Below are 25,202 nucleotides of genomic sequence, written 5' to 3'. Positions count from 1 at the left end.
GAGGTGAATAAACTATCTCAGTTCGATACATATCCCCTCCCTAGAGTCGATGAGATGGTCGAGAAACTTAACAAGGCTCAGTACGTCATTACCCTTGACTAATGTAAAAGGGTATTAGCAAGTTACCTTGAGACCTCAGGACAGGGAAACAACTGCATGTTGTACCCCAAAAGGAGTGTATCATTTTAAGGTTTTGCCTTTCGGCTTACATGGTGCCCCGGCAACCTTCTAACGATTAATGAATAAAATCCTACAACCTCACCAGCAGTATGCTGCTGCTTATTTAGATGACATCATAATTTACAGTAACTCCTGGGAGGAACACTTGGACCACCTGTCCCAAGTCATTCAGTCCCTACGCCATGCAGTACTTAACATCAATCCCGCCAAAAGCCATTTAGCCTCTAAGACAGTAACGTACCTAGGGTATCACCTGGGAGGAGGCTTCATGAGACCACAGGTAGAGAAAGTTGCAGCAATAGTCCAATTTCCCTTTCCCGAAAGTAAGATGGACCTCAGAGCCTTTCTAGGCCTTCTTTGCTATTATAGAAGGTTTATCCGCATTTATCTGAGATTGCCAGCCCCTTAACTGATCTATTGAGAAAGACTAGCCAGGCTGAAAGAAACTTGCCAAATCCCTCACCCTTGGAATTGGGGGCATTTCAACAGTTAAAACAGGCTATCACTTCCAAACCAGTTCTCACCAATCCTAACTATGAGAAGCCCTTCCTATTACAAACAGACACCCTAGATCATGGCATTGGCGCTGTACTCTCGCAAGAAGGGGACGATGGGAAAGAACATCCCATTCTCTATATCAGTAGAAAACTTTTTCCTAGAGAAGCCAAATATGCAGTCATTGAAAAAGAGGCTCTAACCATCAAATGGGCTGTGGAAGCTTTTGGATATTATTTGAATGGAAGGGAATTCTTGCTGTATACGGACCATGCACCCCTTGAATGGCTTTCACGAAACAAAGGACAGAATCAAAGGATTTTAAGATGGTTCCTTGCACTACAGCCCTTTAGATACACTGTATATCACAGGAAAGGTGAAGACCATGCAAATGCCGATTTTATGTCTCGGTATCCCTGTGAAGAAAGTTAGGGAAGGGGGATGTGAGGATGCTCCCACCCCCATCCACATCTATGACCAAGGCCCCAAGGACACACCTTGGATTCCCTACCGGTATGACGTAGACAAGGAAACCGGTACTGAATCCTCTCTGATAACCCATGATTCTTCCCACCTCCTGCAGCCGTCGGCATTCGACCCGGAAACACAGGGTCTAAGGGTAGGCGGGAGCAACGCGACTCTCGACCAATCAAGACGTTCCCGCTGACCTACATCCATGACCAGAAAAGGAAGGAGAGACCCCCATTGGTGGTGTCCGCAGAGAAGACCCCATAAGAAGACGACCGGAAGATCCTGAACCTGCCGAGGAAGAACGCAGACACTGGAACCGACGCCGAGACCGAAGAAGACGAGGAAAATTGGAGCGAGGATTGGTGGAGCCCGGAGGACGTACGAGCCGCCACAATTCAGGAGAGTGGTGGCTACTAGCGGTACGTGGCGGGACAAGGGCTTAGGGAAGGGGTAGGACGTAGCGACAGTAGCCAGAAGGGTGTGGTTTTTGGGCTGCATGTTTGTCTGCTTTGCACCTTAAACGATACCTCCTGGTGAGCCTCTTGCGTTCCTAACCCCCCTCCCTTATGTATCCGAGTTAGGTATCCTGCTGCACTCTCCCTTAAAACCTCTCCCTGACACGGTTTTCCCTCCTTCTTGGATCTGCTGTCAAACCAGGCAGGTCCATACCTTACGCACTTCCATGGTTTTGGTGACGATAACAGTTCATACCACAGACCCTGACGCTACTCTCTTTTGTATTTTGAGGTGCCTCCGGAACCGGGTAATCCCCAGAAACCCGTAACAGGTTTCACCCTACAGGACAGTCGCCAGAAACCCGTAATAGGTTTCCAAGACCGGGGAGAAGACGACCAGAACACCATACATCAACTCTTGCGCTCTGAAGAAAGGAGACCTGATTCCAGGATTGTCAAACACGCCATTCTGCCACTGCCTTTTCTGTGTTATCAAGCCTGCTATATACTCTAAATACTCAATAAAAGCCTCACTATTCACCCCATTCGGCCTCCTCGCTTCTGCTTCCGACCATCCCTCAGACAGACACATGCATGCGTGATGACACTAGAGGCGGCAAGCATCAGGACGCATTTGTGTGAATACGTATGCACATGTATCCATCTTCACACCTTAATTTATTTATGTTTTGGCTAATGCAACATATGCAATAACAATTTTTTTCCCCAATATTGAACTGCACTGGCAAAAAAGCATCGGCAAAGCCAATAGGTTCTCACTGGCAAGGCCAAAAGTTGAGACTTATTTGTTGTAGCTTGACGCCACCTATGAGAAATCCTTGGAAGACTTGCTTGCCTGTGACCACTGAAAGGCTGCCCATTCCTGAATTGGTTTGATCTGCAATTGGGCACCGACATGAGCGCAACAATGAAACCATCTGCAACAAAAGACTCTGGGTCCAGAGATTGTAATCTCTGGACAAGGAACATTATGTACAGAAAAACTTGTAATTAAGAAAAGCCCACAACAAAAAGATATTTATTATCTTTGGTTTGAGATGCAATGGATCCAAACGGATGAAGTATCGGAATGGCTTGTAGAACTTGTGCTGGCAATCGCACTTTACTGCAAGCATCTAAGTACAACTAGACATAATTGACTGGCAGTGCAAATTAACTGCTGACATTGACAGAGGTTTTCTGAAGACCTTCAGCAGAGACCTTATCCAACAAGCCAGTGACCTGATCAGGTTTATCACTCACAGAAAATAGCAGGTATTGCAAGTGTTTGGCAAATACATCAGTATGCGAGGGCATGCATTTTTACAGCCCAATATTGTCATGCAGACTCGGTCCTACAGCAAAGGTATGACCTTGCAAAGTTGAAGTCTTGAAGTGTAATTTTCTGATCTCAGTCATAATCCTGTGACCTAGGATAGGTCTTCAAGTGCCACCCTTCATTAAGATAAGGAAGTAAACCAAGTACACCCTTGGTTTCTTCCGGCTAATGAAACTTAGGGGTGTAACTTCATCCAAGAGTCATGGAAAGTCTTTTAGCCTTGTGTTAGTAGTCAGTGTTGGAGTGGAACTTGGATTACTGTTAAAATAAATACGGTACCTGTAGATTATTGCATCACGCTTTGTGTTGGCCACCTGAAGTGAAGGAATACTCAGTCTTTATTTCAACTGTTGTAATGTGGTGGTGGAATTTGAGACTTCTCACTGCCTGCCAGTAGTTTAACTCTGCTATGAGTGCAGCTGGTGCACAAGAGATATACCACAAACGTACCGTCTCTTGTATCCTGCATGATGTGACCATAACTGCTCACTGAATAATCTTTTGAAGTCTCTGAAATCACTTCCTATGGCTAACATCTACTTTAGGGCCTACACAAAATGTCCTTTCCTGTTGTGTAGCCCGTCACTCCAACTGTCTTCTACTGAGTTTTCTTGATCTTCCAAGGACTTGAGAGGCCTTGGGGCCAAACAGCTCTTGTCCAGGACAGGTTCAGCAAGTGTGGCTGTACCTCTGGTTTGAACTTCGAGACCCGCAACCATGCATGAATACAGAAAAGTTATTTTTGGAGATTAAGACCTGTTCATCCACCTGTGCACAAAGCATATGCTTTGAGCTTGAGAGGCCTGTGGAATTGCAGCTGTATCTTTCAAGACTGGTTTCAGTTGCATCTTCATTGAAACTGAAGCACATTTGTATAGCAGGTCTTGGGATTCTCACTGGGCATCTCATCTGTACCACCGCTCGAGCAACATCAACCGCTGGAAATTATGCTGGTCTTCTTTCTCTACACCAGAAACAGTGGAGAGACTTGGGGTTTCTTCCTGCTCCTTAGGGTGTTTCTGCAGGCATCTGCCTCTCCCACTGACAAAACAGAGTTATCCAGCATGCCTTCAGAACACATTCTTATTTTAGCAGCAAAATATCTAACATTGGACACTCTGCTTTGTTGTGATCCCGGAGCAAACACATTGCAAACCAAATTTACATCCTCTCAGGGCACTCAAGTCAGGATCATCATCTGTACAGAGTATTTTCCTAACTTTTAGTTTTAAGTTAGTTGGGGCCATTTTCATTTGACCTGGGACCTTGAGAAAGGCTCTGAATATTCTCACACTCGACAATGCCTCCTCTCAATCTCTGCTGGTTATGTGCTATGCAGATATTTTTTACACTGCTGTTAACGGAAAACCATACAGTGCTTTGGCACCAAGCAAAATATCAAATAAAAATATTGAAGATAAAGTCAGTCTTCAGAGTCTTACAGGAATGAGTCATTCCAGTCAAGGGGCAACCAGCGAAAAATCTGGGAGTCTGGTTCGAGGAGAATCTTTCTTTTTCCACCCTGATTAAGAAGCTACTGGGGAACTGTGTTGGAATACTTAAAACCCTTGGGAAATTTCACCTGCTTCTCCCCAGATCAGCTAAGGAAACAGTGACCAGGGCCCTGATACTTTTGCGGCTCGACTATGCCAACGCTCTGTATGCCAGCTTACCGGGCTACCTTCTTAATAAATTACAGGTTATCCAAAATGCTGCTGCGTGACTTGTTTTCAACATCCAGATGAGAAGCAGTATTAGACAGCATTTGCGACTACTTAATTGTCTGCCTGTGGCTAATCAAGTCAAGTTTAAAGCCCTGGCCCATCGAGCATTGCATGATTGCGGCCCCTCCTATTTACGGAAGAGGCTCCGTTCTATGCCCCCGCCAGATATCTCCCTTTATCTCCTCAGTTCCTAGCACATACTCCCGGCTTACTAGAGTGGGGGGCCGCTCACTTGCTGTTAGAGGTACCACATCCTGGAACTCACTCCCTCTGGCTCTCCGCAGTATTCGAGACTTCTGTCTATTAAAAAAAATTGAAGACTTATCTTTTTACTTAAACACATTTTCATGCTTGCTGTGCTCACTCTCCCTCTCTCCAGGCTCGCGCCGGGACACTCCTGAGTATCTGTGCGCACTTTAAGTGTAACTGACATAAGTTTGGAGCCAGTTTTGACAAACTATGTGAAATATTCCGAGCCGAACAGGAAATTGGGAATATCTACAATGGAGACAATCTGCAAGCAAACTTTTGTGGGCTCTTAGCAAGTGTGCTATGTGAAAACATCAAACAAATGCTAGCTCAAAGGTAGCTTACGACGAGTGCAAATAACATGGCAAGTTCATACTCAATGCAGCACTACATTTATATATGCAAACAGCAAAGTAACATGAACTTCATCAATTTGTAAGAAGCAGACAATTACGCATCAAGCAAAATATTACCTGTTAAAATCAAAATTATGAGAACGGAGAAAACGTCAGGATATTTGGCTAATACTCCCGGGGCATTCATGGACATGTACTGTTCACAAAATGTCTCAATGCGCCTGCCGATCAGCTCGTCAAAGGTTGCACTCCAAGCTCTTGCGACGCTTGATGTTCCTGAAAACAAACCCGAAGAAATGTTTTAATGAATGGTCAACGGAACCCTAGCATCCAGTAAGTACGGACATATGCTCAAAAGTTCACAAATCATGCTATACTTTTGGATAACATGCAAGAGGTTATGTTAATAGGGAATACGTTAAAGGCGCATAAAAAAACGTGCTCAGTAAATCTTTTAGCTAGGCAATACAAAATGTGTAGCGCTAAAACATTAACAACAAGATAACTGATATTTTTAGATTTAAAGGGTTCCAGCAAATAATTCAGGCGTGTAATTGAAGTAAGCAGAAACCAACTTGGATTTAATATGCACAAACACACAAGCAAGCCTAACACCCACCGATATTCACATTGTCACCAATAAAAGATATTCAGCAATCTTTATCCTTGCACTATAAACATTGGCACATCTATGCTACAAATGCAAAAACAACAGTTGATGGACAAAATGCAGAACAATGTCATACATTCACCCCAGTACAGAGATCTGGGCCTAAATCCATCGTTTTTTTGCTCACCATGCCATTCCAGTTTGAACCCAGCCATATGCAAATCAGTCTTGACCCTGTGCCCCATGGGAACAGTCCAGCCCGAAATGCCAAGCCAGGTCCTACCTGGACAGGAAACCAGCATCCTAGGACCGGTTTTGGGCTTTCAGCCCTCTTCATCAAGGATAGCTTGATTCCAGTGGCATGGAGAGCACGGGACTCGCAGAACTGTTCCAATGAGGCACAGGGTCAAGACTGATTTGCATATGGCCAGGTCTAAACTGGGGTGGCATGGTGAGCAAAAGAATTATGGATTTAACCCAGATCTCTTGGCTGGGGTGAATGTTTTGATTTTTTCTGCATTCCGTCCATCAATTGTGTGTCTTTTGACATCCATGCTACAAACACCCCTTACATATGACATACTTTCTACTGGTTTATGTCACTAGAGTTCAGTCCCTCCACCCCGTCGTCTTTCTGACAACAATTTAGCCAATTCATTTAGGTGCTAGAGCAAGCCAATAACTAACAACAAACCAATAAACACATGCTAAAGTGGTAAGAGACCCGTCATTGCTGGGGCTAAATTTCAATGCCTTCTCAGGTGCAGGCAACAATATGATGCTCTTTTTCCCCACAGCCAATGAGGTTTTCACAACAGGGAAATTACATGCACAGATGCATTTGGCTCATTTGTGAGCCTTTCAAATGTCAATGGATAACTGAAGGCTGCAGGGAGGTCACTAATTTGCACAGGATCACACATATGGTGAAGTAAGGACACAAAAATTACCACCCAGATCAGCCCAACATCAACCACTTACTCACTATATCACCGTGACTGCTAAGTACGTGTGCTTGAGGACTACAGAGAAAACAACCGATTTCCCAACAGTTCACACCTTTGATTGGTAGTAGGGCTGGGTCAAAGACCGTCACAAAGTTCTTTCATGAGTTGTGCTGGAACCTACCTTCGAATACTATTCAGTCAGTCTCTGTGTCAAAAGGGAGTTGTATTGGAACATGTTTGTCAACTAATTTTATTTGTTTTTGGACTATGTATTACTTGGGTTACATGTGGTGCGATTGGGAGGCACCCCATGTTTCACCTGAATTTATCAAACATGGGCTAGGGCTTTTATAGCTGGGTGGTTTTGAACGCTTGCTCCTGATTTCCTTAGAACAGGTATGAACACAGTCAAGACAAAGTTGCTCTTTTCTTATGCCAAAAGAGATTAAATGATTACCACAAAGTTGGGTCATAGTAACAGGTTTTTGGCAGTGGTATGAAACAACTGTAGCAAGCATTACATTAAAAAGTTAAATTTTTTTATATTCACGCGCCCAACATACATTGCAACAAAGCATGTGCATAAAGCAGCTTAAAGTTGAACGTCAACCAGCTATTGTTTAATATTAAGTGATTTGGTTAATTATCTGTATTGCGCTTTGCGAAATAATGAACTACTTTAAGAAGAGTTTGACTATGTAGGTGTGTTCTTGGCAAAAATGCTTCGTGGTCTTCAACAAAATCAAAACTCTAAAGAGAACACTCAGTCTTATGGGTCCTATTCAGCCTTGCTTCCCGAGCTCATCTTGTTCAAGGTAGGACTGGTGATGAAATGAAGCGCTTAACAATGATCCATTTAATTATTTATTTATTCTGCTTGAGATAGTCCCTAGAACCCACATCTATTTCCTGGAAACCTCAAACATGAGTTTGTACAGCACACCAAGTGACCTGTTGGCTTTCAAATTAACATTTATCACAATATAATGGCAAATCTAAAAAAGAAAGGCAGCAGACAGCTTGGCTAGCCCATCGTGCAATTAGTAAAACAGTATTAAACACAGCTTGTTTAAGGCTTCAGTCAATTACACAGGTTTGATGTGTGGCAAAATATTTAAAGATTCAATGCTGGAGATTCAGAATAAAGAACCTGGCAACATGTAATAATGTTATTCTGACAAGACAGAGACAAGACAGGGTTCATTTACTAACACGGATTAGGAAATGCTCTCAATTTTGACAGAACAGCTGAGGCACAATGAGATTAAGGTTTCTGCCCAAGAGTATAAAAAGTGGTCCCATGCAAAGGGCAATACAGTGACGAGTTCCTGATCTCAAGTATACTCTGTTTTATTTACAGAAATATTTTTGTATAATCAACTGAATGTGTTTAAGAGTCACTCCGTCAGAGAAATTAACAAAATAGTTTCTTTAGAAAGTAAGTTATGAAAAAGAAGCTTAAATTAATAAAAGGCCTAGGAATCTCCAGAAATCTGGTATCACTGCAACTTCAAATTGAAAGTTGTGGCACATGCAGAGTCCTACCATGACAACAATGATGGTGAAGCTATGGCGCAGGCTAAAACCAAAACCCTTCATGGACCTGACAAAGACAACACTCTCATATTTGGAATTTGGACTAATCAGACCAATCACATAAAGTAGACTATTTCTACAATTCAAACTCTGGCATATCAGCCTCTATTATAAGGGCCTGGATGTAATGAAAATCTTACTATATTACGCTATCTATGGCATGACACCAGAAGATGCAAGTCATGCCAGGGAGTACATAAGTTTTGCATAACTCTCCATAGCTCTGTACTAGAGAAGCCAGTAAGTAAACGTTTCAACACCACTGCTCTTTATAGGATTATTCGTTTTCGTTTAGATTATGACTAGAGCAGGAGGAATAAACAACATTGACATGGATTCCATCCCTCACCAGCCCCATCTACGGTCAACCTACTTGAGATATCACCCGAAATCTCTATGTACTTAGCAAACCGTAACAGATAGCCTTTTTTTCTGATGCAAGAGTGAAGACAAGTGGAAGAGGGTGGGGGGGTGGGGTGTAATGGGGGAGGGGAAGAGACAGTACGTGCTTCAAAGAGAAAGAAAAAGAGGAGCACGAAGATATGGTCACAAAACCATGTTCTTCGAAATCCGACAGTCGTTGCCCTTTAAAGTGACACAGCAAGCTTTTGACAAAGGTGTGCTCATCTGAAAGAGGAGAAGAGTAATGTCTTGAGAGGAAAGATTGAAACCAATATAAGGCAACATGCGGATGGAATCTTAAGTTTGATACATTGAAACCTGGGCATAAGTTTCCGGGAAAAAAAGCACTAGTCAGCCCATTGTCATGGCATATTTAGAAGTTGCCAGAGAAGTTGATGCACAAAGGACACCACTTGTGCTAAATAACATTACCATATCTTGCCTGACAGTACAACATCATTAGGACATAGATTACAACTTGAGGAATGTCTTATTACAATCAAATGCAAATTAGAAAGGCTGTTATCCATGGTTGGCCTTGCTTTCTGGTGTGACAATACTATCTTTCAAGCACTCAGTCAACTCAGTTTGTGAACTTGACAATAAAGACCAAGAATAACCTTTTTTTAACTCCCCTCCCCCTAAGAATGGGTTCATCATTTGTACAGCCCTTTATTCACTTATTCAGCACTGTGTCTATGAAGCACTTCTCCTGATTTATTGTATAAATATTTTAATGCCAGTATGCCTCTAACAGGAGTGGGCTTACATCCAGGAGCCTGGGTTGGAGGAGGAGTTTATGAATGCAGACTCTGCCTAAAAACATCAAAAACTATTTAAATGTGCCTACACCGACTCGAAGTCTAGGAACTATACCAAGTAAATAATAGAGCCTCCAACTGTTGGCTTTATGCCGTACTCTGGTCTTTATTTTGACCTGAATTCATTTTAGAATAGGGTTTGAAATCAGGTTGTCCTGCAAACTGCAGGAAAAATATTAACACTGGCTCTCATATATGCACACACAGAGTGCCAATGACAGTCTCACTACATTGAGCTTCTAGGACACAACTGCCCTGCCACTTGTAATTCAAAGTTCTTACCTTTCCTAGGATGCAAGGGAATAAACAGGTCAAAAATGACCAGTCTTTCCAGAGTACGAAGACTAAACCATTTTGAGTCCCTGCTGAGATCACAGCATAAATCGAGAAAGCCTAATATCTTTATAAGGAGAGTGAGTAAGGGAGTGAGGGCTGGCTATATGCCTGGTGTCTAAGCTTGGAAGGTCTGTGCAGTCACCACAAGGAGCAGGATCCCACCTATGCTAAGGGTCACTCACCAGACTAATGGCCCTATGTTGGTGACCTGCCATGTATCACACATGTACCTTTATTCTCCTGCTGTACAACCCCATCAAGAATTGCAGGGAGCTCCTGAAGTTCTGGAAAGCCTAAAGAAATCTGTCTGCTGGTGGCTCGAGCCAGCCAAACACATACATCACAGTACAGTAATCTTACTGTAAAGAATAAAATGTCTTATCACGGATATACAGCAGCCATGCTTAATTACTGTACAGTCAGTTTTGTTTTTGTAAGGACCAATAAACAAATTCCACAGATATAAGTAAATGTTAATATTTTTTTTTTAAGTGTCTGGAGGATTGGATCGGTCTTCACAAATTCTGCAAAAATTAACACTTAGCCTAGAACGTTAATGGAGACATTGCTTTGACAAACTCGTGCCCTTCAAGGAAAAAATTGTATCATTATTTGTATTGCGATACTAGAAGAAGCTACAGACCACACACTGACAGGTCATGGCCAATGGATACTCTTATGCGCAACAAAGGTGGTCTTGGATTCTCAGAACTATCTAGGCATTGTCTGCTAAAAATTAACAAACATTCTTCATGCTGAGCAGGAATATAAACTTTCACATGATCTCAAGTTCAATTAGGATCCAATTTCGTAAGGAAGAATGGACTCCTATGTTGAAAAAAACTACGTTGACTTCACCGGGACATCTGGTTGATATCAAATCTATTGTTCTTGGACGGACTCACTTAATGAACACAAATGCAGGCTCTCATTTTATATTTATTCTCCTTCAATCTTCGATGTTTTTTTTGCCCTATGCTTTTTAATCCAGCCCAGGGTAACCCTCTTTAGATCTCCCCAAAGATAGAAGCATTGTTGACGGGAGTAAACCAAATTGAAGGGGAACATGTAGAGCTGCCACAGAGACAATCTGGAAATGCAAATGAAGGGACTCCTTTCTACACAGTTTGCACAAGAAAACCCACACCACTCAGATCTCTGAACGTTACAATTCCTTTTCCTTTTTGGTGTGCTTGTAATACAACTTGTGTTTATTCCGATTTAATAGTTTTGACCTACACTTTGGGCGTCAAATTTGGTTTATAAACAGATTTGATAGAGTAAACGGGCCAAAAAAGAAATGTTTGAGGGCGGGAAAAAAGATTCTAAGAGAAATAAAAAAGATGCAAATGCACTATTTGATATAATCCTAACTGTCAAGAAGAAAATGGTTCTGTTCATATACTCGTCACTGCAACACAACTCCTCTCCTACGTGTAAAAAACATAAACAATAAATATGGCTCCGAGTGGCTAAGATAACAACACTATACGATGTTTCACCAATAAGGTTTTGGTTTCACATTTCATTTTTAACCCACATTTCTCCCCAGTAATTATAAAACCGAGGTACATTCAACTTTAGCAAATCTTTGGTCGTGTCCATACATCTCGATACCTAGTCATACCAGTGACATGAGATACACTGAAATGTTATGTCTTTGATTTACACTGGTTTGAAAACCTACCTTCCAAATTTAAATGCGGTTTGGCTCAATCTAAACTGCCATGAAAATCAATTTATCGAACTGCCCGTTTTGACATTGCGTTTTTTTAGAATTACTTTTAGTGAATCGGCATAGACCATTACTGTTTTGGTACTTTTCAACTTCAGTATAAATTAAACCAAGATGTGACCAAACAGTCACAGTAAAAACATGGCTCTTGTCAATGAACCAGAGCGAAAATACTGCGCTATATTTCAAAATAAACAAAAGCCTTAGTTTTTCTTTCAAATGCCCAACATGTGGATAATGAAAAGCACAGTTGTTAATATAGTTTAAATACAACATGACAATTGAGAAATATCACTGTATGTATTGTATGTATTGGCATTTATATAGCGCACTACTTACCCGTAGGGTCCCAAGGCGCTTCGACCGCTGCGAAACCCTTCCTGGCTTCCCTGAGAGATGGTCCCTTAATGGGTATCTCCAGGCTGAGACCAGGCATCCCCGGCGGTCTGGTGGGGCCGTTAGTGAAGATGAGGCAAGCTAATGCCCAGAGTTGCCGAGTGTGATCGCTGATCAGAGTGGGCACCGAGGCGAGAGAATTATCGAGTCCGCTGACCCTGGTCCAGAAACCTGCCGCGCCGGGAATCGAACCCTGGTCCCGGGTCGTCCTCTGCTCTCGGGTCTGCCGCCTCTAACCAGTGAGCCACACTACTTCACTTCATATACAATGGCAAATGTAATGGCAAATCTACATGAACCTAAGGAATAGGAAACCAGCCTCTGCAAAAGTAATACGTCTTGCCTTTCGAACCTAAAAATATTGGCAATGCTTATTTTGCAATGCTGCAGAGCACAGGCAAAAAGTAATGATTTTTGCCAATGCTGTGAAGAAACAAAAAAACATAATAATCGCATTGACCTGTAAACTTATCACGCAGCTGTCATTTTACTTTCGTTTTCATTTACCGTTCCAAGATTGAGTAATAAAAAAAATAATAATAATGTAATCAGATATGAAAGAGCTTTTATGAAACAGAGGTCCTGCAGGTAAAGGCAGTTGCCGGGTCCACCAAAAATAACATGCAAAAGTGCTTGGTATTTAAGGAGTTAGTGGTTAGTAGGGGAGAAGGCAGCATAGGAAGCTACGAAGGATCCCAAGGCGTGGGGAGTGGGAGTAAAATATAAAATAAAATAAAATAAAGGCTAAAAAGGCTGGATGCGGAAGCAATGGCTCAGTGGGAGCCATTGCCATCATGGCCTCTATGTTGAACTTGTTAAACAACAGTTTTCTAGCTTTCTTCTCATAGAATGAAAAGTATTAATTTACAAGCTTACATCCAAAAGGTTATTCCCTTTCCGCACACAGACAAAAAATATTAGAGGGAACATTAGTCCTCAAGATGGCTTTCACAAACCCAGTTAAAAGATTGTTGAAGGCAAGATCTAAAAACAATGTTGTATGCTGATCCTATATTTTTACAATGACAGAACAAGTATATCACCTCAACCTCTGGACTACAGCAATTCTAGCCATAGTCAGGTCAATTCAAAAACAGAGTGAAACATTTTTTACAACCCTATATGCACAATAAATACACTTTTACTTACAAGTAATTTACTCTTCGTAGCAATTAGCAATTTTCATGAACTAATACAAGTAAAAAAAAAATTATGACCACAAAACTGATTATTCGTTAAAGAAAAATCTAACAGGAAATATCAACAATTTGTTCCTTACCTATGCAAAATTCATGACTAATGCTAAATTGAAGCAGGAACCCACTACTATTTGGAACACAGTGATCACATTTCTGTTTTGAATCTTAAACCACACTTTGCAATTAGCTCATTTGTGCAATAATGCTCACCTGACCTCAAGTGGCATAACAGACCAGATTCCATGGCCCCCTGGAGTGGGTCCAATGGATCCACCCACAAAGAACTCGCAGAGAAGCTGGAAGCATGCACAAACAGAATACGCGATGAGTCATATACAGTAGGTAAGAATCTGAAAGAATAAAGCCTCAAGCGAAGCAAGTTTGCCTTTTTAGACCAGTATGGATTTAACAATATGTGCGCTATCAAGACAGCAATGCAATCATTGATGTAGCTGGTTCTAAAAGTCCTCTTCTAGCTTACAATAGTTCACATTCAGAGGACACAGCTTCAGCAGGCACCGTCGTCACTGACTGGCACAGACAACCAGAGATAACCATATCAGCTGCTAGCCTGCAAACATATTGCGATGGCTACAGAGGATTCTTGGAACTTGCATGTCAGTCGCTCAGCTTTCAGAAATTTAATTTTACTTTAATTTCCTATTTCTTTACGCAGAATAACTTTGGGAGATTGATTGCAAAAATGCTTTCTGACTTCAATGTAAAATAAAATACCTTGCACTATTACCCTCTCAGCATTTCAAATATATTGGCTTCCCTGAGGTCCTTGTCTAATTTTAATGAAGAAGCATGGTCTTTAGTAAGCAGACACCGAACAGCACATTTTACTCCTCTGTGGGACAGGATTCTCTACAAGGCAGAATGTCCTTACCTACATGTAATTTCTTCAAACTATCCTCCCAACAATGTAAAACCAGTGGGAGAACATCCCCTTGAGTGTCGACTTTTAAAGGAAGTGAGATTTTGTCATGCTCGTGTTCCTAAATACAGTCAATTGTGGGATGCTAATTTAGTTCTTAACAGGTTTCTAAATTGGAAAGCGGACCATCCATTGACACTTCAGATGATTTCTGAAATGTTAACCATGTTATGTTTATTGCCTATAAAACGGCTTTTAGATGTAAAAGCAACAGATAATCTGACCGCTATGATATGCCTTTGGGCGCATTTTTTAATTTTAGAAGCCATACAAAGACAAATTTGATTTACATATTTTATCCTCATTTTCTAAATAAACCTAAATTATGTGTTAGCAATTGTTTACAAGTTTAGGAACAAAAGACTAGTCATCTCAGAACGTACTCTGGAACCAAACTTCTCATTCAGGAAAACCCACAAATCAGTTTCTTTTCCCACTCTAGCCAGATTGGTCACATGGGTAATGTCCTTGGTGGGCATTGATACTTCCATATTTGCAGTCCATTCTTCTGGGTGGTGCGGGGGGGACATGGCATCTAAACCATTTTAGTTAGGATCACATTTAGAGGACATTCTAAAGTTGGCTGACTGGTCAAACAATAACACTCTTGTACCTTCTATTGTGAACCTTTAACTACTGCAACATCTGATGTATTAAATACTAGCAGCCCGCCCCGGCGTTGCCCGGGGCAGAAGGGGGCTGGGGGCAGTATCGCAGCAGGAGAGGCGCAGCAGAGCGGCCGGGAGCAGCAGAGCGTACTTACAGTGTTTACTTGCTCCAGTTTTGTTGGTCCTGGCCGCTTCTGCCCACGCTCGTGTCCGCTGGTTCTCTGCGCTCGTTTTCTTGGTCCTGGCCGCTTCTGCCGACTCTCCTGTCCCCTCTTACTCTGCGCTCCCCTGGGAATGTCGACGCTCCTCTACTCGCTCCGGACCTTGGAGGGTGTCGCTTCCGCTGTTTCTCCGCGCTCGTTTTCTTGGTCCTGGCCGCTTCTGCCGACTCTCCTGTCCGCTTTTACTCTGCGCTCCCCTGGGCATGTCGACGCTCCTCTATGCGCTCCGGACCTTGGAGGGTGTTGCTTCCTTTCTCCTGTCCGCTCCTCGCAGGGTGTTGCTTCCGGCTTCCGCGCTCCCCCGTGATGTCAGCACGCATGTCGTTAGCTGGCCCTACTTCTAAGGGACTACTTTCCCTTAAAAATTACGTTTCCCTTCTAACATATATATTTTGTTTTTATATAGCCTATGTCCTTCTGCTTGCCCTGACGTTTTCAAAGATGTATTGGGTGTTTGGATTGGTGGTGTACTTTTCGAGTTTACCTGGCTCAAAGGATACAGTTCTCTCTTTATAATAGTAGTATAGATTCTCTAATTAAGCATAGCATGGGACTCCATTTCCAACATAAAATGCAGATTTTTCAAGTGTTAATGAGTGTAATTGTAAATGTTATTAAAGACACAGAGGGGAGTATAATCCCAGCTCTTAGATCTCAATAACATTCTCTCTGTCTTTTTTCAATGCAATTGATTGATACCAACACCGTTACATAAGAGATGTCCAGACTACTGCAGCAACTCTTGGATTAACTAGTCAACTATTCGTTCAAAGGATCTTCACAAAGTTCCAATATCCACAGTATTTTCTCAATCCAGAACTATCTTTACAGAATTTGCCCAATAACTTTTTACTTCATTATGGGCTGCTTATATTGTTTTTCTAATATTTCCACTGTTCCACAATACTTAGAACTACTCACTGAAGAAAAGAAGACTACTTGCAGTCAAGATAGGTGTTACAGCAATTCCTTGATCCTGAATGGAGTGTTTGTTCTACTGTTCTTACTCTCCCATTCACTTGTGCTAAGCCTTATGGGAATATAGTTTTCTTGTAATTCTTGACTGCTGCTTTTGAAATTAAAGCAAGTTATGAGAAGCATAATACTTGCGGCCATGCTTGATTTTCTGCATTAATATTAGGAAAATCTACATACTTACATGATACTGGCCTGCTTTGTTGAATTAATTGAGTCAGCCCTCTAAATAAAAATATTTTAGTTTTTGTGTAAAATTGTGCCTGCTTTTAAGTGTTCTAAAAGTATATGGCCATGTAGTTCAGTGTATATGCTTCTTTTGAAGTCGTAAGGTTTTCAGTTTCATTCTGTTCGTCGTGCTCAATGTAATAGAAGAGAAAATGGAGGGTGCTGAAATTTGGTTTTGAATGCCATCTTCAGAAAATGACACGGTATCTCTCAGACATCTTGTTTGAAGGTCCGGACACAAGGAACAGTTGACCTCCGACAATAGATGTAAATGATTCTTGGGGGGCAGTCACTTCACTGTGGCTTAGAACCCTCTAATATGGTACCCGCTCAAAAATTAGGTAAACTAAGGGGGGTTGGGCCCTTGACAACAACCACATTGGCCCTCAGTAAATATGAACTTGTAACAACTCTAGGTGGCTGCTCGATTTTAAACACAGTTTTACTTTTGTGTAAAGGTCATCTTATTCAATAAACATGCCCCTCTGGACGCCCCATTTTAGTATAATTCAGGACTCAGATACCCTTGTTGATATACTATATTGTGGTGTACATAACATAGGTGTCAGAAATAGAGTTTGAATATACATCTAGTACTGTACAAGTTTTATGTCTTACTGTTTTCTGTCTCCATGTATCAATCTTGCTGGTCAATATTGAATGTCAATCAGTATTACCGTTTTGTTTATTAATAATCCTTGTCATAGTGGTTCTTTAATTGTCCCCTTTTTTAACATTTGTATTATCAATAAATTGTTAACAATTCCTTTTACATTAGTGAATCTTGTTATTGCTTTTGGCCTTCGAGCTTTGTTTATTTAGTCCTGTTCAAGGGAATTACATCTTTATACACTGGTTGGTTGACCCTATTTCCCTTGACTTCTGTTAAGGGGTACCTCTCACATTTTCCTCACAAATACTGTGTTCCAAGAGCATCTGCTGTTGATGTAACCCTCTGGCTCTCCAATTGAAGCAATAGAAATCTTCCTTGAATCCCGCCCCAGACCCCATAGAGTGTCCACCGCGTTCATACTCAAACTGGCAGAATTGGCATTGAAAATAAATTATTTCATGTTTGAAAATGAATTCTACATCCTAGTAAAAGGGACTGCCATGGGGCTTTCCCTTCACGCCGGAGATGGTGGTCGCCTACATGGCGAAATACGGAAAAAGTTCATTGAACACAACCAGCCCTTTGCAGATCAAATTGCTCAATGGCTCAGATTTATTGACATGGGGTGTCTGTGAAAGGGAAATGAAGAACAACTTACCAGCTTTCAAAACTGGTGCTTTCAAAACTGGTGGAACAACATATGCCCAGCCATACAATTTAGCATGATTAGGAGCAAGTCCACCTTGACCATTTTAGATGTCGAAGTAGGTGCACGTAATGGTACACTTTACACAACTTTGTTTCGGAAACCAACGGATAAAAATAAATCATGGCATTAGCACAGTTTTCATCCCAGAAATTTGAAAAAGAATTTGCCGTACGGGCAATTTTTGCGCATTCGCAGAAACTGCACAAGAAAAGAAGATTACTTCCTCCATGCAGAAATATTACATGATAAACTAAAACAAAGAGGTTACCCACGCAGGTTATTGAAACAAAAACAAAAAAATCAATGGAGAGCTTGGTTTACATCACGAGAGAGCCTCTTCTTGGAAAAAACGAAAATACCTAGTATCAAGCTGGTTTGCTTATTGACATATTGCCCTCACACGACAAAGTTCAAGAAAATGTATACGCAACAGGCAACTGATAAATAGTTCTGTTGGCGGATTTGGCCTCACCATATTCGCCATGAAGAAGTGCCCAAGTGTGGGATCACAAATTATGAGAGCGAGCTAGACCTAACCAAATAAACGCAGTGACCTTCTACAGTCCGGAATATGAATCCGGTACAAGGCAATCATAAATGTGGACAATGCATCGCCTACAATCAGACAATCGAAGGACGAATCTTCACGGATGGAACAACAAACTGGACCCAGAATTAATTTTCAAATTGTAAAACTAAAAATGTAGTGTACGCTGTCATATGCACGTGTAACAAAATCTACATTGGAAAGACAAACCAAGAAGTAAGGCACCGGATTGTCCAACATAAGTCAGGAACAAAAACGAACGTCATCTCAGCACCCATGGTTAATCACTTCCATCAAATGGGCCATTCAGAAAAATACTTCCAGTAGACTGTGCTAAGCTCAATTCAAGCCGGCCCCAGAGGAGGGGATCGTACAACTACATAAATGCGAAGAGAAGCGGATTTGATTTTGACATTTGATACGGCAAACAGAGGGCTAAATGAATTGTCTGAGATCAATAAACTATAATAGTGAATGTCTCTACACTACAACTCCCATAATTCCATGGGCCAAGTATTAGGCAGTTGATTGAGCATGCCTCGTTTTAAAATGCCACAGAAGAAAGCTGCCATGTTTGGACGCGCAAGCCTGAATGAGCACGGTCTGAGTGACACGGAGTTTGCAAGCATCTGTAAAGTAAGTGCCTCATAAGCCAAGCGCCATTAGTGCGTTTCCTACAAAGATTTAGGATTGCAATGCAGCCCAAATTGAGGAGCAGTACAATTCCGTGTACCAAGCAAGTCGGTGGAGAGAGTGATTTTAATACATACCAAACAACCCTGAAAAATGTTACTAGAAGCTTTGAAGTTTCCCTTTTAAACATTTAGTCGTAGTCATTGGCTCTCAGTGGCGAGTGTAATTGCCAAACATTTGAAATGTACAGTGCGGAAGCAACATTGTAGCATAAGCCAGTGGTGAAAGCGCCAATACAATTAATTATTCGCCCGACAAATTTAGCATGAGGCTGCGAAGTTCCCTTTTTAAACAATAAGGAGTCACCGTCCAAGACTTTCAGCGGTGAATGTATTTAAAATCATTTGCATCATACAGCGCGAGAGCCACTTTGTAGTTAAACCGGGTTACAACTGCAAAGCTGGGATGTTTTCTTTCCACGTTTAAGTGAAGCTAATCAATTAAGAACATGACAACTATGCTACTATTACTTAAAGCGTGCTGTATGCGTTCAATTTGAAGTCATTTCTGAAACCACCAAGCTTCAGAATAATGAGGCCCACTCCACTTACTTCACAGAATAAGAAGCCACAGAAGAGGCCTTATTTTAGACAATGCAGCTGGAAACTAATTTGCAGTGCAAAAGATAAAATCTTTCCGGAAACATAAAATTGCATACAGCTGCTATTAATTGTACTGTGAAGAAAATTAAATGCTAGAATCCATTTCTGCAAGAGAACCTCACGTTTGAAGCCAATGTTTCTCCAAAATGACAGGAACTTTGGACTGATAAGGCCTGCTTTCTTTTCTTCCAGAGTTGATTGAAAGCCTGTTAAGGGGATTGTTCTGTTAAGATGCTGCAGCCACAAATTACAAAGGCATATAACAAAGGTAAAATCCTTTCGGACTATGAAAACGTGCTTGACCGCCCGTAAAAAACATTTTTAATATTAATGAGGCTACATATTTGTCTTTTTGCAGCCTCGCTAGAACAAATATGGTCCAAACATCCCGGAGATACCACCATATACAGTTCCAGCTTAGGTGGTTAAGGTAAAACAACTAACTGATGTACTTGAAAATGCTGATGCAAATGGAGAGTGCTTTTTACAATTTTGCACTGTTTTAGTAAAATGCACTACCCTTTCACTTTTCAGAAATCACCCAGCCCTTGTCCTGAGGAGAACCCATAAAGTGGGGTTTGAAACGCATAGACCACGAACAATGGGGTATCCTTGTACAACGCACATCAATATGGATCAATACAATTAAGTTGACGTGAAAGACAATTTATTAAAGTCCATATTATTGACTTTTTTCTTCTGGCCCATAGTCTAATCGAAAAAACACCTAAAGTAGAACACATCCCCGCCCATCTTTCAGATCATTCAGCAGTTCTTACCACCTTGAAACTGGAACCACTTTTTTCTCAGATCTGTACAACGAAGATTGTCAACCCAAAATGGAAGAAATAAATCACTTCTTGGACCCCCTAAATCTCCCAACCTTACCACCAGAATTGAGAGAAGAACTAAATGCGGAAATCTCGACCCAGGAAGTAGAAGAAGTATTAAACAAGCATTTACAATGCAATGGTTTCGCCTTTGGAAAAGTTAGAGCTATTGGCATTGCTCATGACTTTTTTTTTTTTACTTATAAATAAATGGCATTGTTATTTACATTGCCAACAGCTCTCTCAGCCCACACAGCTCGCTCAGCTCTCACAGCCCACACAGCTCTCACAGGCCACACAGCTCTCACAGGCCACACAGCTCTCACAGGCCACACAGCTCTCACAGGCCACACAGCTCTCACAGGCCACACAGCTCTCACAGGCCACACAGCTCTCACAGGCCACACAGCTCTCACAGGCCACACAGCTCTCACAGGCCACACAGCTCTCACAGGCCACACAGCTCTCACAGGCCACACAGCTCTCACAGGCCACACAGGCCACACAGCTCTCACAGCCCACACAGCTCTCACAGCCCACACAGCCCACACAGCCCACACAGCTCTCACAGCCCACACAGCTCTCACAGCCCACACAGCTCTCACAGCCCACACAGCTCTCACAGCCCACACAGCTCACAGCCCTCACAGCCCTCACAGCCCTCACAGCCCTCACAGCCCACACAGCCCTCACAGCCCACACAGCCCTCACAGCCCACATAGCTCTCACAGCCCACACAGCTCTCACAGCCCACACAGCTCTCACAGCCCACACAGCTCTCACAGCCCACACAGCTCTCACAGCCCACACAGCTCTCACAGCCCACACAGCTCTCACAGCCCACACAGCTCTCACAGCCCTCACAGCTCTCACAGCCCACACAGCCGTGTTGGGAGATGGAGGATGTGTGAGCATCATGTAGAGATGTATGGATGTCCTACAGGGACCAGGAGTGTTTCCAGCAGCCATGAACGCCATCTTACCTCGTCCCCACAGCACCTGGGCAAGGCCACTTCTGCCCGGTCGAACAGCAGCTGCTACAGCCATGGTCACCACTCCGGGCTGTGGAGGCGATGCTGGGACAGTTCACTGCGGGTCCTAGGCCACCCTCCACCCGTCAGCCCTAGCTGGATCACTAGAGACACCTGACCGTTCACCAGATATTAAAGTCCAAACAAAATGCACTGCAAGACAACCATTGTAGAACCACTGGGACCTAGGCTAATGCGCGGTCTGTAATAGGATTAACGGACCCGCAGCGTCCATGCGCGACCCTTACCTGGCCACAGTGAAATCTTGGTTATGGTATTTAGGCAAACGCTACACGTCAGATGGGCGTCCACAGCAACGGTCAATAAGCCACCCATGGGGTCCTCCGCACCACCGTAACTAAGACCGCTTCTTTCTAAATTCATGTTAACCCATCTAACGACTGCCCGAAGAAAGCAGCCTCTTCCAGGGTCGGTCTTCAAACTCACAACGGGATTGTTTCCCGGATTAGTGAAAGTGGCTTCTGTGGATGATGTGCTTTGCTAGAAGGAGAGCGCTTTGGAAATGCGCTTCAACAGGGTCAACCCTCGGAACTCCTGTCCAGCCACGGATCTGACGGACAGTTGTATTGAAGAGGGACATTACAGCAGTCTGGCGTGAGCCGCTCTATCTGCATCTAAATTCGTCTACGCGCTACTTCTAGCATTCCAAACTGCAATCTAAACCTCAAAGCCATTCGAGTGCTTTCAGAGTGGGGGTGCCCCCTTTCTTTGCACCGACAGTTGCCTGACTCCCAGTTGTAGACCGGTCCTTGGAAGCTCCCTGCTGTGGGGACGCCCCCCGTTCATTAGCCTGCAGCAGTGGGGGTTTAGCTCTGGCCCGAAGAATGCACAGGTCAACAGGCCAGCCTGTGCGTCAGAGGGGGAGCGGTCGCATCAATGAGATACCATCGAGCATCCGCAGAGACCACAGTAGCTGGACATTTGGAAACCTAGAAAGAGTCAACACGCCAGCATGCATGCGAAGGCCCCCAGCGGGGGGAGGGGAGGGCTGCCACCATGGACTCCCGTGGCCGAAGCTGCCGTTTGTGGACATCTACTGACCACGCTGGACCCCAGGTCCTAAAAGGGTCCACGTTATACTGACGAGACTGGATATTTAAAAAGCGTTTGACTGAACTCACGACTCTGTGCACTCTTTCCTTGTTCCAGGCAGAAGGGGTTGAACGTTTCCCTAAAGCTTCGCATCCAAAGGCCAGAGATACCTTTTGACCGACCCTAGAACTAGAGCTGCTGTGGCCCAAATATACGATGTTCCCCCATTCACGGCAAACATTAAGCGTGTTCCACGGGGGCTACTTCCGGACAGACGCTCCAAGGATGAACTGCAAGCTGCCCGGATTTAGGCAACTGTGAAGGGAGCATTCCCTGCTGTGCCAGCCGCAAAAGGGCACGGGCAGAGGACGATGGCGCACTCACCATTGCCAGGGTCAACTTCAGATCACTACATACAGTCCACGCTCACTTCAGTGGTACACTAAGTGAGGGAAGCAGGTGACTTTAGGGCAGCCTGGGGGTTTAATGCTTCAAGTAGAAACCTTTAGGAGAGCAGGATCAATTGTAGATACACACAAAGCAAACTAATCCGACTTCGAGCCCTAGCTCGCAAGACTGTTTACACATCACTGGCCCAGGAAATGTACACTAATAAAATGATTTGAATTATGGCTCTCAGACGAGCGCTTGATTCCAGCAGAGGACAACTCGAAACTGAACCCCACCCTCGGCGCAGTACTCCCCTCCGCCCACCACCACGGACCATGCGGAGCCCACACTGTGCAGGACTGGTATTCTATGGGTTTCTATGTCAACACCGCAGGAATAGAGGAAAACAAAAGAGCGATAAACACAAGGACACCATGGCAGATGAATCCAGACGGAGGGGAATTCAGCAGCGGTTCTTGAAGCCGAATGGCGCGAGTTACCTACCAGGCGCATATTCTTCAGCCTTGGCAAGTGTCGAGCGAGATGGTCACCTGTTAGGTGTGTGCCATGCTTCCCCACCAATCACTGGTAGACCAAGGAATGTTACTCACCTCCATTAACTCCGTATCCTTTTTAAGCCCTAGTGGCAAGGAATGGATTCCGGGGGTCGGGGTAGAGCTGCAGTACACACCTCTGCTGGGGTACCAGGGCAGAGGGCCGTGCCCAGCACTGGAATATGCCACAAAAAGGGTCAACCCAGGGCTTCTGGGGGATATAGTGCTGCTCCATAAAAAGGGGAGGCAGGTTTGGACTGCTCGGGGTAGGGTGATTGCCAGGCAGGGGGCTGACCAGGCATGACTGTATTTAAATAGCGCTTACTACCCCTGACGAGGCTTCGGAGGTAATGTAGAGTAGGGAACTGGCTGGAGAGCACTACAGAAAGCGTGGGGACAGAAGGACCCTGTCCAGATCTTCAGCTCGTTCCTATACCACTGTAAATAAACACCCCTACTTTGCATCAATGCCACTTGACCTCATAACAGGGCCGCCCCAGAATGGCAGAGGTGAGAGCCCACGCTTGGAACCCTCAAGCGTCCCTCACCACACTTGAGGGTGCCAACCGCTCTGCCAATGCGGCAGACATTACAAATGTCGCATCGGGAGCTGCATCCCAAGGAAAGGACTGCGCCCTGTACTGTTGGATGCACTCTGGGAGCTGAGGTTCTGTATCCGTGCACCCCATTAAGTTAACCTCGCACGTTAGAGGGCCCCACCAGTGTCACCCATTGCAAGGAACCCCTGACGAACAGACAGTGCCCATGCAGGCAATCACAGTGAGCGCTCTGCCTCTTTAAGTGAGCACTGTGTGCAGCGCTCAGTGAGCACTCTATTGCTCTCAGTAAAATGAACATGCGTGCATGGTCGATAGTGCGTTCAACCCTATTCCCAATCCCCACAGTCCTCAAACTTCCCCCCCTCCCTCCCCCTGGGGGCAGCGACACGTGGCACTGGTTCTTACCGGAGATGTACTGCCGCCTGCCCTCGTCCAGGTGAGTGGAAATCACGTCCCCCATGGGATCCCTGAGCCGGCAGCAGAGACCAGAGAGCGGCCCGGATCCGAGGCGCGGGTTCAAGTCCTCCGGTGGGCGGGAGACGCAGCGACGCCGGTGACCCTCCTGCGGGCAGATCTGCGGGAGTAGAGGCGGTGGCACCCTCCTACGGGAAGAGGGAGAGGACCCTCTGGCTGAGCTGTGGGCAGGAGCTTCGGGAGCGCAGACCCTCTGAAGACACAAGCGCCGCCCTGAGATGAAACTGGTTGAGAGCCTAGGGGGCGTTGCGTGCCTTCCAGGAGAAATGAACAGAACAAACCTCCCCCCACCAAAAAAAAGCACCCCCCACAGCCGCATGACGTGGGCCAAAAGCGAAAAATTCTCGGGAACGCCCCCGAATCTGGTCCGGCCTTGAGGGACAGATTCGGCTCCCAATGGCTAGCCTCCATTTATGGAGCTAGCCAATGGGAGCCGGGGGACGTTCCTGAAGCACATATGGTAAACAAAAGATTTCACCTGCGCCGAAAAGCTGCGCACAAGTGCTCAGCCTTCGGCCAGGCGAAACCTAAAAACCTCAAGAAAGGCAAAAAAGCTGGTCCAGATGCCCTACCAAACAAATTTTACACAAAATTAAAAGAGGCTTTGCTTTCACCCTTAACAACACTGCTGAACAAAATATTCTTGGAAAAATGCTATCTCCCAGACTCGTGGAACAAAGCCATAATTACCATCCTTCTAAAACAGAAGGGCTTCATACCGGGAAGAAAATTACAAGACCTAACGCAAGAATTGTTTGCCGCCATAGACATAGCCTCCAGCGAGAAACTCCCTCTCAATAATCACTATCGACGCCGCAAAAGCGTTTGATAGAGTCAACTGGGTATACTTAAGCGAAGTTCTG

At 44.0% G+C, this 25,202-nt stretch overlaps 1 protein-coding gene across 5 annotated transcripts in view; it reads right to left on the bottom strand.

Moving 5' to 3' along the window:
- Positions 1-25,202, bottom strand: part of SLC7A1 (solute carrier family 7 member 1) — a 668,243-nt gene that overhangs the window by 291,843 nt on the left and 351,198 nt on the right. For all 5 annotated transcript variants that reach the window (XM_086935153.1, XM_086935156.1, XM_086935155.1 and 2 more), the window contains one exon: positions 5,387-5,545. In XM_086935153.1, coding sequence (XP_086791279.1) covers positions 5,387-5,545 — 159 coding nt within the window. The remainder of the gene's footprint in view (positions 1-5,386; positions 5,546-25,202) is intronic.

Source organism: Lissotriton vulgaris, chromosome 8 (genome assembly GCF_964263255.1).
Source record: "Lissotriton vulgaris chromosome 8, aLisVul1.2, whole genome shotgun sequence".
Lineage (NCBI taxonomy): Eukaryota > Metazoa > Chordata > Amphibia > Caudata > Salamandridae > Lissotriton > Lissotriton vulgaris.
This window is presented reverse-complemented; position numbering and strand designations above follow the sequence as displayed.